The sequence below is a fragment of the Trachinotus anak genome, unplaced genomic scaffold (genome assembly GCF_046630095.1).
Source record: "Trachinotus anak isolate AG129_WGS33_773 ecotype Australia unplaced genomic scaffold, CSIRO_AGI_Tana_v1 ptg000008l, whole genome shotgun sequence".
Taxonomy (NCBI): domain Eukaryota; kingdom Metazoa; phylum Chordata; class Actinopteri; order Carangiformes; family Carangidae; genus Trachinotus; species Trachinotus anak.
In genome coordinates, this window is record NW_027273859.1 from 25,806,762 (window position 1) to 25,818,786 (window position 12,025).

At 41.3% G+C, this 12,025-nt stretch overlaps 1 protein-coding gene across 8 annotated transcripts in view; it reads right to left on the reverse strand.

Moving 5' to 3' along the window:
* wdfy3 (WD repeat and FYVE domain containing 3) overlaps window positions 1-12,025 on the reverse strand; it is a 101,985-nt gene that overhangs the window by 67,709 nt on the left and 22,251 nt on the right. For all 8 annotated transcript variants that reach the window (XR_011691674.1, XM_071483816.1, XM_071483818.1 and 5 more), the window contains exons 3-8: window positions 11,789-11,912; window positions 10,655-10,764; window positions 6,946-7,179; window positions 4,868-5,060; window positions 3,722-3,908; window positions 3,443-3,609 (exon numbers count right to left, since the gene is read on the reverse strand). Coding sequence is in view for 7 of the 8 variants with exons in the window: in XM_071483816.1 (XP_071339917.1) it covers window positions 3,443-3,609; window positions 3,722-3,908; window positions 4,868-5,060; window positions 6,946-7,179; window positions 10,655-10,764; window positions 11,789-11,912 (1,015 nt within the window). In the remaining variant the exon portion in view is untranslated. The remainder of the gene's footprint in view (window positions 1-3,442; window positions 3,610-3,721; window positions 3,909-4,867; window positions 5,061-6,945; window positions 7,180-10,654; window positions 10,765-11,788; window positions 11,913-12,025) is intronic.

Sequence of the window (12,025 nt, forward strand, 5' to 3'; positions counted from 1 at the left end):
AGGAACTTTAGTTTTTAATCAAGAAAAAAAAAAAGAACTTTTTTTTAAACCTTATGCAGAGATCTGTTATTCTAGGCTGCTAATTCACATCCAATTTTAACACTACAGTCCAAACGACTGGTATAGTTTGCAGTAATGGCTGGGTCCTTCATCATAATCTCCTGTCTCTGTCATTCATGCCTTTTATTGTGTAATGACAAATGTCTCCAGTTTCAAGAGTAATAAAACATCAAGGGAGAAAAACCCTCTTTGGATGTCAGTCCCTCATGTCTCCAGTGTTTTGGGGCTAAATAGCACAAAAACCCTGAGAATCAAACAAATATCTCCGGTGTTAATATTTGTTTAACTCAGATGATATAAAACTACAAACTACGACTCACACATTGAGGAACGGTGACAATGAAATGTGTCATCACACACACCAAAACACACACACGGCCATTAAGTAAATGTGGCAGGCTAATTAGGCGTATAAGCAGACCCTCACACCACGATGGCTTCTGGTAATGACTTTGCACACAGCTGGAGCTGTCATTAGGTGTGTGTGTGTGTGTGTGCGTGGTGCAACAGCTTGTGTTAGTGCCGGGGTGGGTGAGGTAAGTAAGCTGACAATTTCTGTGTTTGCGTCTCTGTGTGTTTGACTGTGACTGTGTGTGTTGTCAACAAGGAGAAGTCAACAGTCTGCAGGGGCGGAGGTGACAAGCCAAGTTCTAACACTGTACAGCTGCTAGAAGTGTGGGGCCTCCCCACAGCTGAGTGGTTGGGGCACATAACATATGCTATGAGTGAGTCCTCGAACTCTTTGCTGCATGTCATTTCCCCTCCCTCTCTCTCTCTAAACTGTCCTGTCAAATAAAGACATAAAATGCCCAAAACAATAAAAAAACAAGGAAACTTTTCATCATGAGACCTTTTCCAAAAACCAAAGACTGGGGTCAGACTAAACCCTAAACTGAACAGAATCCACGCAACAATGAAAGTGATTAGTCCAAAGACCAATAAAACATAATATTTTCAAATTACTCGGGCTTAAAATTAATTAGCAAGTAAATAGATTAATAAGTAAATGAATGGCGTAGAGTATATCAAAATAAAGGTCAAATAAATTATCAATATAATCATAAATCCTGACTGTATGCTCAAGAACACATGATGCCATCGATGCATCATGACTACACTCATACAACATTATAGACATGTACAAACATCCTGTGTTTGTCTGGAGGCTTCGTTTTAGCACATTTCAGTTTCCTAGAAATATCCTCACTAAGCAGTAGAAATGATCAAAGCAGTTTCTATAATAAGAAAAGCTTATAATAATTCCTGCAATAAACCCTAATCAAATCAAATCAATTAAATCAAATCTTAAAAGATTTCAGTATTTCACAGTCATGCAAAGATGTTTATTTACCAACAGGAAACCAACAGATTTGGTGCAGAAAATACAATTTTTAAAACTAAATATAGAAATACAACTGATTCTTCTCAGAGATCGTAGACGTTTTATTTCATTTATTTACCTTTATCTATACTAAACAGTTTTCTGTCTACATCTGCTTCTTCTGAGCATCTATGAGGGTACCATTTGAGCAGAAGCAAACATGCAGCCCAAGACAATTCTCCAAACCACTAAAGCATCTCTGGACTCCAAAGAGCCCATTTGTATGCAGGGGGCTTCAGGCATTCATCTCCAGCAGTGTGACAGGCAGCAGAGTTGCCATGGTGTCTGTCAACAGGTTAAGCTTACTGGGATCAGCCAAGCATCAAAGTCATTGCAGGGATTAAGATCTGACGGCGAGATACGGCGGCCAGGGTTTACACCAAGACTTTTCCACAAGTAATTCCTCTCTTGTTTCAGGGCTTTGGGCAAAATGAGTTGTTGGTAGTCTAAAGATTTAAGACGCAACCCTGTGAGCAGAAATCACTGGGTTGTATCCGGGATAGAGGGAAGGAGCGAACATCTTCACTCCCTCTATATTTTCCGTCAACGTGTCCTCGATTCCTTCTTTAGATGACAGCTTTAACAGAGACCAACGTTTTTTTTCTAATTGTTTCCAATGTCTAGTGTTTTGTGTGCCGCTTTTCCCATTGGGTGTTTTGCATCAGTTAAACATGAAAACAAAAAGACACAACCTCTATTTGACGGATTTAACACCTCTGTCTCCTCATTCAACCTGCTCTGACATATGGATGTTATATAGTAGAGCAGGTTAATACAGATTCCTGGCTCCTCCAGTCCACATGTTGAAGTGTCCTTGGGCAAGATACTGAACCCCAAATTTTAACATCAGTGTCTGCATATGATAGAAAAGTACTGTAGGGGGTGTGTGTGAATGGGTAAATGTAGCTTGCAGTGTAAAGTGGTCAATAAGACTTGAAAAGCAGTCCATTTAGAGAACTACTTTCTGACTTCCCCCAGCTGGACATAAATCTTTAAAAAAAACAAATACACCATGAATATATACTTCAGTTTAAAAAAGGGGTAAAATATTTTCTTAAGGCAACTGGGCACTCAAGTTTTTAGCAAACATTATTCAAACAGGAGTTAATAGTGCATTTGTTGGGGAATACTACTATCAGCCGAAGAGTTGGTTTGATAGTAAGTATGTAAGGCAGCAGGATTGACTCAAAATAAGTAAGAAAATAAGAGCAACAGTGTGGCTCATTGACGAGGAATAAGAAATATTAGGCTTTGGCTACATCCAGTACTTTTTGAGCCGCTGTTATACTTTCCACATCCACTGAGTAAACAGGAGTCCATGTGTTGTAAATTAGGGCATTAGAGGTGGAACGTGAGGCTCTGCTGCGGATGTCCGTGTACCCAGCAATGTGATTACTTTGCTACAAGGAACACCGACTGCACACAAGCTGGAAAAAGAACACAAATGCTCTCAAATTCATCTTTAACAGCACAGTAGAGCAGACAAAGCAGCTCTTCGTCTTTGACACCTTTTTGATTGAGCTACTGCACATGTCTGCGACACGTCTTCCAAGTGGAGAATGAATGAAAACAACTACACGTCTGTGTCTGCGTCCACAAGCCAGTATATCTGAGGCCTTAGGAGGATCAACTAGTTTTGTTGCAACAGAAATAAGAAATCACATCAACCTCCTATCCTCTAAATTAATAATCAGAGGTTATAAAATGAATCTCAACACTTATAATATTGCTGATGCTGTTCAGGCGAATGTAATCAAAAAAGACTGTAAACATCAGTTTTGAAGCAAATAACAGTAGATGACTATCTGACGAGATACAAGTCTACATGTGTCAAAAACACGTCATCGACTTCAAGATGACATATTTAAATCTATTTAAAGAGGATTTCGGTTTGCTTTGAAGTTGTCTGTTGTTTGATGTTAACAAACAAGATTAAGAGTTCACAGCCATGTTAGCAGTCCCAAAACCAGATTCAGTTTTGCATTAACACCATTAACGTACCTTTCCCAGAAGGCTGCGGGAGAACGAAGCCAGGCAGGAGGAAGGGGGCTCCGGTTGTCAGGCCGGCAGGTTTCAGCTCCGTCACCCCGTATGTGGTCAGACAGGTGACCAGGTTGACCAGGTCCTTCAGTGCATCTTTGGACTCGTCCTCCTTGGCCTGTTCCAGTCTGGATACAGAGACAGGAACTTGTATGAATGTGAACATTTAACATGGTGCTCATTGTTGTCACCTCAGGGAACACAGTTAGTGAGCTCTAGGAAAGAAGACGTTGTCTGTACCTGAGCATGAGGTCGCAGAGGAAGGCATAACCCTGACACATTCGGAAGTCATCCAGGAGAGTCTGTGACACGTCGCTGGAGTCTTTGAGGAAGCAGGAGAGGCCGGCGAACATCTCAACTATCTCCAGTGGGGAGAGATCATCAGACTGCTGCATGTTCTGAACACATGTGCCCAGGCACTCCTTCTCTGTGGACGGAGAGGTTGGCAGGAGATGGGGTTAAACATAAAGATAATGTATAGAAATTATCTTAAAGGAAGTAGGCTGTACTCTCTTTTATTCTTTATACTGAAGAAAGAATGATCAACTTAACTGCATAATGAAAGTTTTATGGTATTATGAACCCTAAAGAGCCAGACTGGTTTTAATCCCTAAGCGTGTTTGCTCTCGGTTTACAATCATCATGGTTTTATATAGAGGGAAAGAATCAGCAGTAGGTGGAAGACATCAGTAGCTCTAGTAGATCTCTCCCCTGTCAAAAAAGAAAAATTGAGCTTCCCCTGCCTTCAGTTCAATCATTATTACTGAAAATGTATTATTTGGCCTCCATGTTGTTATGTGGCCACCAACATTTTTGAGATTTTCAAGTGGGCCATAAGCTGGAAAAGGTTGGAAACCACTGCACTAAATAAAATGTGGGTATTTTGAAATATACAGTAACAGTAGAGGCGTGAAACCATGTTTTGTCTTGACTCTTAAGTGCAACATAAATCATTGTACAACTCTCACTCCACAACACATTTTGTATCCCATGCTGTTCGCTCTCAGAAAGCAGGGCTCCTGTCTGTCTGCAGGCTGCAGATCCTTTTCCTCTCGTGCCTCCTTCCTTCCAGTAAACAAACTGTTTTGTTTGCTTTGCTTGTATTCTCATGTGTTTTTTGTCACTGAGCTAAATGACAGATGTTTGGTTTGCATGCAGTTCCTGGTTGGATCTATAGATTGAAGTTTATACCACCTGTATGTGGATTACGCAGCATTTTTCATGTGGCCAAATTCATAAATTCCAGATGTGGTTTGGATCTTCGGTGCATCTTGGGTGGGCCGATAACTGCATGTACACAACTTACTCCTGTGCAACCACAATGAAACCATCCAGCCAACACAGGCACACAGACACATCCTACATGTACTGCACATCTGTGTTTACCATGTATGTATTTGACCACGTTGACACTGAGGCCATGTCGGGAGATGGTAGTGAGCACCTCCCCGGCGCTCCTCCTCCAGGGCAGGTTGTGGGGGGGGCACCAGGAGGTGATGGCACTGAACAGTAGCTGCAGGTCGTCCTTTTGGGCCAGTTCCTCCGCCGGAGACACGAAGGTGCAGAGCTTCACCAGGATCTGCAGGAGTGGAGAGGACAAGAAACTGACTCTAAGCATCTAGGCACTAAAAACGGCAGTAAGCCGAGTGGTTAAGGCGCGTACCACATGAGCACATATGCTCTGAGCAGACAGTCATTCTCTGTCCCTGCATTTCCTGTCACTCTAAACTGTTCTATCCAATAAAGGCGTAAAATGCCACTCGCAAAGTCTCCGGGTCTTTCAACATGCAGGCAGACCAGTTTAATGTGTCTTCTGTAACTGGTAAAATAATATGTGTAAATGCAAGATTCAGAGACTAATGTGATTATGGCAGTTAGAGTAAATGAACTAACCATATCAGGCTGAATTTCCCACCATGATTACAGTGAGGATCCACTAATCCCTTTTTTATCAGAGCCTACATGGGTTTAAAGTATCAAACTAAATCAATAAGCATCTTATAATCTGCTGCTGTAGAGTACTGATTCTGCACACATGCTTTACAAGACTTTAGTTCAGGCTCAATGCAGTTGTGGAGAGACTTCTGCTGGAAAAGCTTGATTTGTTTTTACCCCTAAACAAAAAGCTAAACAAACTGTAACCCAGTTAGACTGCTGGAGAGAATGCGGAGAAATCATGATTGATCGTGCCCAAGACTTTTGGTCTTGTCCCTCTATTCAGTTTATTTTTTTAAGAATGTGGCTATGATTGTCACAAAAGTTTTGGGTTTTAGTATCGATATAACATTCACTTCTCTGTTTCTTGGTCATATCCCTGATGGGTTTAAGTAAAGATGATAAAAACCTCTTAAAGATCTTGCTGGCCGCGGGAAAAAAAGCTATTACAAAGCATTGGCCTCAGAAGAATGGACCTACTGTAGCCATGTTTGTTTGCATAGTTAAACACTTGCATCTTCTTGAGCAGTTGACTTATTGTGTACGTCTCCAAAAAAAGCTGGGAGAAAAAAGGTGGAGAAAATGGTCTATTTACATAGGTTGGTATAACTATTAATATACTTCATTTTCCTCTGAATATGTTAAACCCTTTCTATGATGACTATTATCATTTCCTGTACATGTTGTCCACCCCATGACCTCAGGTTGGTTCTTTCTCCATTTCTCTGTAGTTTATCTTTCCTTTTTGCTTTAAGTTGTACAATGTGGAAAATGTATATCACAAAAAGGTAGAAAATCAAGTGATTTATTTATTTTTTGACAATGTTTGAATTATTTACTAATTAAAATGCAGCCAAATGAAAAAATAAATCATATCCTTCTTTAAAAATAAAGATAATTTATTTTTGTGGTGTGAGGCAGAAGTAGAAACTGATTAGAAATTTTAATCTTAACAAACCAGTTGGATTAGTTATGGTCAAAATGGGTTTCCTACGACAGTCACGGCCAGTTGACCCTTGGTTGGGTGTGCACATATTTGTTTATGTAGGTATGTGTATGTATATATACTGTATGAGATCCTTGTCGTTTCTATGGAAGAGAAAGTCATTCTGCTCTGTTTTTCTGAATTAACGAGATTATTATCTCAGAGATAATAATCAGGATTTTTTAATCAAATAAATGTATTAAACTGCTGTACTTTTCTATTCTGTTCTGTCTTGAAATTTAGATAACTTACTGGATTGTCTCCCAACATGTTAATGCACACCTGGGTTAACATACATCCTTTTTTTCCAACTGTAAAAGAGACATGGGAAATACTATTGGATACATATTGTCTTTAAAGAAGAGGAAAAAAAAGAAAAAGGATGTTGAGAAGGGAAAGGTTCTGCCCATGCTCTTCATTTGCTGCAGACTTCTATTTCTCTGCTGTTCTGAATTGTTCTCAATCATCCTCTAAATTAAGAATTGCAAAAAAATAAATAAATGATGCAGCAGTTGGACATTTATTAGTCCAGTTGTCTTTTTACCTGGACAAAGACTTTCTGGAGTAGCACCCTGCGATCGGCCAGCGGCAGCTCTGGCTGGGTGTGGCCCTGGCCTTGGGTCTTCTCCTGGGAGGCCGGTGGCGGCGGGGGCGGCGGTGGCGGCTGTGGAGTGGGGCCCGCTGGAGCCTCGGCCATATGGGGCAAGTCAAAGAACAGGTAGAGGCATTTGACCAGTGTGGAGGGTACAGACATGGTTGTCATGCAGTCCACCGTTTTCTGATGAGGAGCAGAGAAGAGGGGGTTGGTGAACAAAACAAATTGTGAGTTATAAAAACAAGTAATTTATTTCAGAAGAATCTAAAATGATATTTGACAACAGCGTGGCCTTATGTGTATCTGTTAATGTAAAGCAAAGAGCTGCAGAACAGCAGGTGAGCAACAATGTTTTTGATTTTAAAGTGACTTTGGTTAATGGCTATTTTTACTGCTGTGTTATGATTCATGGTTGTGTTGCGGGGAGGTAAAAAGAAGACCAGGACAAGTTCTGAGGGGTTCAGGTGTGTGTTTATTGTGTGCTTTCCACAATTATACAACATGTATGTGTGTGTATTTGTGTGTGTGTGTGTGTGTGTGTCTTGACGACAAGGAAAAAGGCTGCAGAAAGAGATGGGGTTTGTGCTCACTGATGCGAATGATTCAGATAATCAAATGCTGCCTCCTCCACACACACACACACACACTCACACACATGCATGCACACAAACTCAACAACAGTCACTCAGCTGATCAATGGAGAGGAGGAGTGGGGGAGGGAGAGAGAAAAAAAGAGCAAGACATTGACAGTGGAAGTAGGTAGAGGAGTCTAAAGTTGACAGTGAGTCAGTGTAATGGAAAATCAGACCTGCACCTGTGGTAGACTGAGCCTGTGAGGTGTGTAAAGTGTGTGTCTGTGTGTGTTTACAGGCTGTGACAGACATATTGGCCGTGGTGCAGCTTTAAGGTCAAGGTTACTGCAAACAGTCAATCAGGGAGAAAACCAAGAGGCAGAGACATTTTATTAGATGTGTGTGTGTGTGTGTGTGTGTGTGTGTGTGTGTGTGTGTGTGTGTGTGTGTGTGTGTGTGTGTGTGTGTGTGAGAAGGGAGACAAAGAGAGAGAATGATAGAAGGAAGGAAAAAGATAAACACAAGGAGACAGAAGGAAGAAACACATCAAGAAAGCAAGAAAGCCCATCTGTGTGTGTGTGTGTGTGTGTGTGTGTGTGTGTGTGTGTGTGTGTGTGTGTGTGTGTAAAAGCGAGAGATGAGAACACTGGGAATGCAGAGTGTGAAGGGCATCCTATAAAAAAAGATGTCAGCGTGAAGGTAGAGACAGAGCTACAAACTAAAATGTTGCTGTTTTATCATGTGAGGGGGGGGGCAGGAGGTGAGAGAGACAGAGAGACATAGGGAGAGCATTAGAGAGAGGGAGGTGACGTCAGGTTTATGGGAGGCCAACTGCCAGGAGAGGCCTTTATTTTACCATCTGAGACACGAGAGGAAAGGAATACAGATCCATTAAACCCAGTCACTCCCTCTCTCACACACACACACACACACACACACACACACAGAAACAGGACCTGAGCCACCCTGTTGGATTCTTTTTCCCTGTAAGCTTGTGTGTACTAACATCAAACGGTTATGCTGCAGTATAATGAAACTGTTGCCTGGTTATCACAATGACATAAGAGCAGCCTGGCAGAAGACATAGTGGACACAGCTGTGAATGGGTAAAAGGCAGCAGCAGCCAACAAGGCTCAAAAGAGGGGTTAAAGGTCCCATATTCTATAAAGATGGTTGTCCAAGTCTTCTTTGACTATAAAGCAGGTCTAGGTTCTATATTAATACTGTGAAAGTATCAAAGCCTCAGTCCACAGAGAAAGGCACACAGTCTGTATTCAGAAACTGAGCCTTAAAACGAGCCGTCAGGACTTCTGTAACTTTGTTATGTCACAACAAAGCAGTCACTGCTCTCAGCAATGCCCCAAGCCCCACCCACATGGACCCACCATCCAACCTTGCATAATTTGGTTTCTTTTATCTGAAATCTGTTATATCTTTATTGGATCACTCAGAAAACAATCAGAAGAGATGCTCAGATCCTCTCTTCTGATTGGCTCACTACCCTATTGTTACTAGAGCTCAAGAGAGAAGTCTGAGAAAAGAGATGTAAAATTACAATAGATTGGTTTTTGGTTCTTAAAACCACAAATATATCTTCTTATGGATATAAACAATTCAAATAAACACAGGAAAAGTGTAAAATATGGGACCTTTAAAATCAATGTTGAAAACCTTCTGTTTGCGAGCTTCTCATCTTATTAGTGGATTTGACAGTGGACTCATATTAGTAATCTAAAGAAAGGTTTTGCCTATGAAAACCCAATTCCCAAGTTCAAAAAGACCTAAAACATCAGGATCTGGCCTCTTTTTATCCATAAAATACAACACAGTCACAGTCTGGCTTCACTTAAAACTAACATGATTCTTCAACCAGATGAAATGTACAAGACTGCACTTTGAAAAGGCTGACAGGGCTGTAAAGCTGAACCAGCCTCTAACAGAAGGGAAAATTAATTTCAGTGACGTGTGAGTGGTTTTAAATCTCAGTGTCTGGTGTCTGCTGTGAGGATGAGGGAGACCACTTCAGAAAAGTGTTAATTTAAGCAAGAAGTGGACTCAGAGTAGGGGCTTGCTGTTTGTATGTGTACAAACCTGAGCCTGTGTATTTCTGCAGTGCTGTGCACACAGTAAGCAACTGCACTTCTGTGTTAACTGTTCTGTGTTAGTACTGCAGAGAACACAGTGCAGCAGAAACAAACTGGCATAAACACAAGCTGCACTTTATCTTAATTTCTCTATTTCGCTTAGGGATGATGTAAATCCATACGAAGCATGGCTGTTGTGAGTGTATGTGTTTTGACAAGAACAGGTAAAAACTGAGTGAAGGGAGGTTTGAAAACATGTCTGCAGACAGAGAGAGGAAGTGTTTGACCCGACAACAACAAAGGCAGATTTCTGATGTGCAACAGACCAGGAAAGGCAGCCAGCCAGCCCGCCAGCCAGCTGACAGCGATGCTCCCCCTCAAGACCTCCAGAGGAATGTGGTGCCAAAAAGTTCAAAAGATTTTCCGCTGGCCACAGTTTGAGAGCACAGACGGAGAGGAAAACAAGAGCTTAATGTGTAACCTTTAAACCAGGAGGGCGAGGAGCTGCCATGTTAGGATTCAGCATTATGCAGAATACAGTTGCATGTGACTGAATGGCAGACGCACAAATCCAATTGCTGACTCTGATCCTATTGCATTCATGTGACATACTGAAACATCAGTAGACTGACAATGCGCAGTAAACAAATATCAGGTAGAAACGTCGAGCTCAGCATCAGTTCCTTCGTTCAGTACAGTAAAGCAGGTTTAACAAATGGTGTTTGTGTTGTGTTTGGGGAGAATAAGCGGGGACGGCTCAGGTGGGAATTTCTAGCTGTACTCAAGAGCCTGTTTCTCGGGTCTTACAGAGGATGATGCTATTTTCTGCAGGGAGATCAAAGAGGGGAGATACAAAATGGGTCAAACAGATACAGAATGTTGAAAAATCTCTTTGTTTCCCCCAAAAGGCAAAGATACATCATCATTTCAGTGTAAAGATAAGAATATTTACACACAATAAGAACGAGGTGGTGAAAGTGAGTACACGGTTATTCTACCAACCTGTCCAGAGGAGGCCAACAGGTTAATGGTGGTCAGAAGCATCCAACCACGACTTGCCTCCTCACTCTGGTTCACCTCCAGGAATTGGACTATGGCTCGACTGGCTGCCTCTGGAACCACAAACACACACACAAACACACACGCATAAACATTAAGTGGATGGAAAGTGACAGCTCACTGTGGCAGGCAGATGGGCTGCTGGAACAATGATCAGTTATGCAACAAATAATCATCTTGGTGAATGTGATGTGGGAAAGTCGTCTTAGTTTGTCTCCAACTCGCTGTTGCAGGGAAAAAAAAATTCATGATTTGTACATATCAAAATGTTATCATCACAGGTCCTGCTGTGATGTGCGACATTACATTACATCCTTTAAGAAAATACAGGGGGGCCAGCAGTGATGGGTGACTGTAGTATTACATTGTTTTACATATATTCAATCAGGTTTGAAAATATTTGCTGAAAAACCTTTGCACATTATCAGCTGCTCCAGCAGCTCACTGAAAATCTAGATCTCTTGTTTTGATGATGACAGAGCACTGCAAAGCCTGTCGAGAGCCCGAGTCAACTACTGACTCAATCTACAGGGGCCTGGTGACCAGCTGGAGGAGGGAGTGATGAGACTGTGCTGTTAGAAAATCAGAGCTTTTCTCTGCTTCTCTGCTCGAAAAACAACACATCACATGGCCAGACAGACACGGAGAGAGAGATGGAGAGAGATGTCAAATTAAAGACATTGTTTTAGTCCTTTCTACAGAAAAATCTACACTTACATATAAAATGGAAAAGAGTACATTCTAATTAATTGACGGATAATAGATGACATGCCCCTTCCTATCTATGTTGTATGATCAATCAAAGCACCAAAGAGCAAATATTTTCTGGATATTGTTGCTGCAGCTTTACAGCAAAATTTTAACAAATAACAATCATAGCATCATGATTTTACCTATAAAAAATCAACTTAATTGATGATAATGGATAAAAAAAAAAAAAAGCCTTTCTGACATCTATGTTTTTATTAGCAAACCCAAAGGGAGAAGAAACACCTGAAGAGGAGAGGAAGGGAACAAGTAGATCATCTTTGTGACAAGGAAACTGGTTGTGTGAAATAACTGCAACAGAGGGCTCACCTGTTGACTTATTAGAGGCTCTTCGTCTGATTTCAGTCACCATGAGTCGTGAGACCTGGGTGGTGAACTGCAGCAGGTCGGAGAACTTCTCTGTCATGCTGCTGGGTGGAGCGTTCCCAAAGACCTGAAACAAACACATCAGCTGTAGTTTAATCAGCGAAAAAACACTCAAGAAAACATAGCTAATAGAATTTAAAGACAGACAGACTAATAATGTCACCCTGAAATATAAAGAAT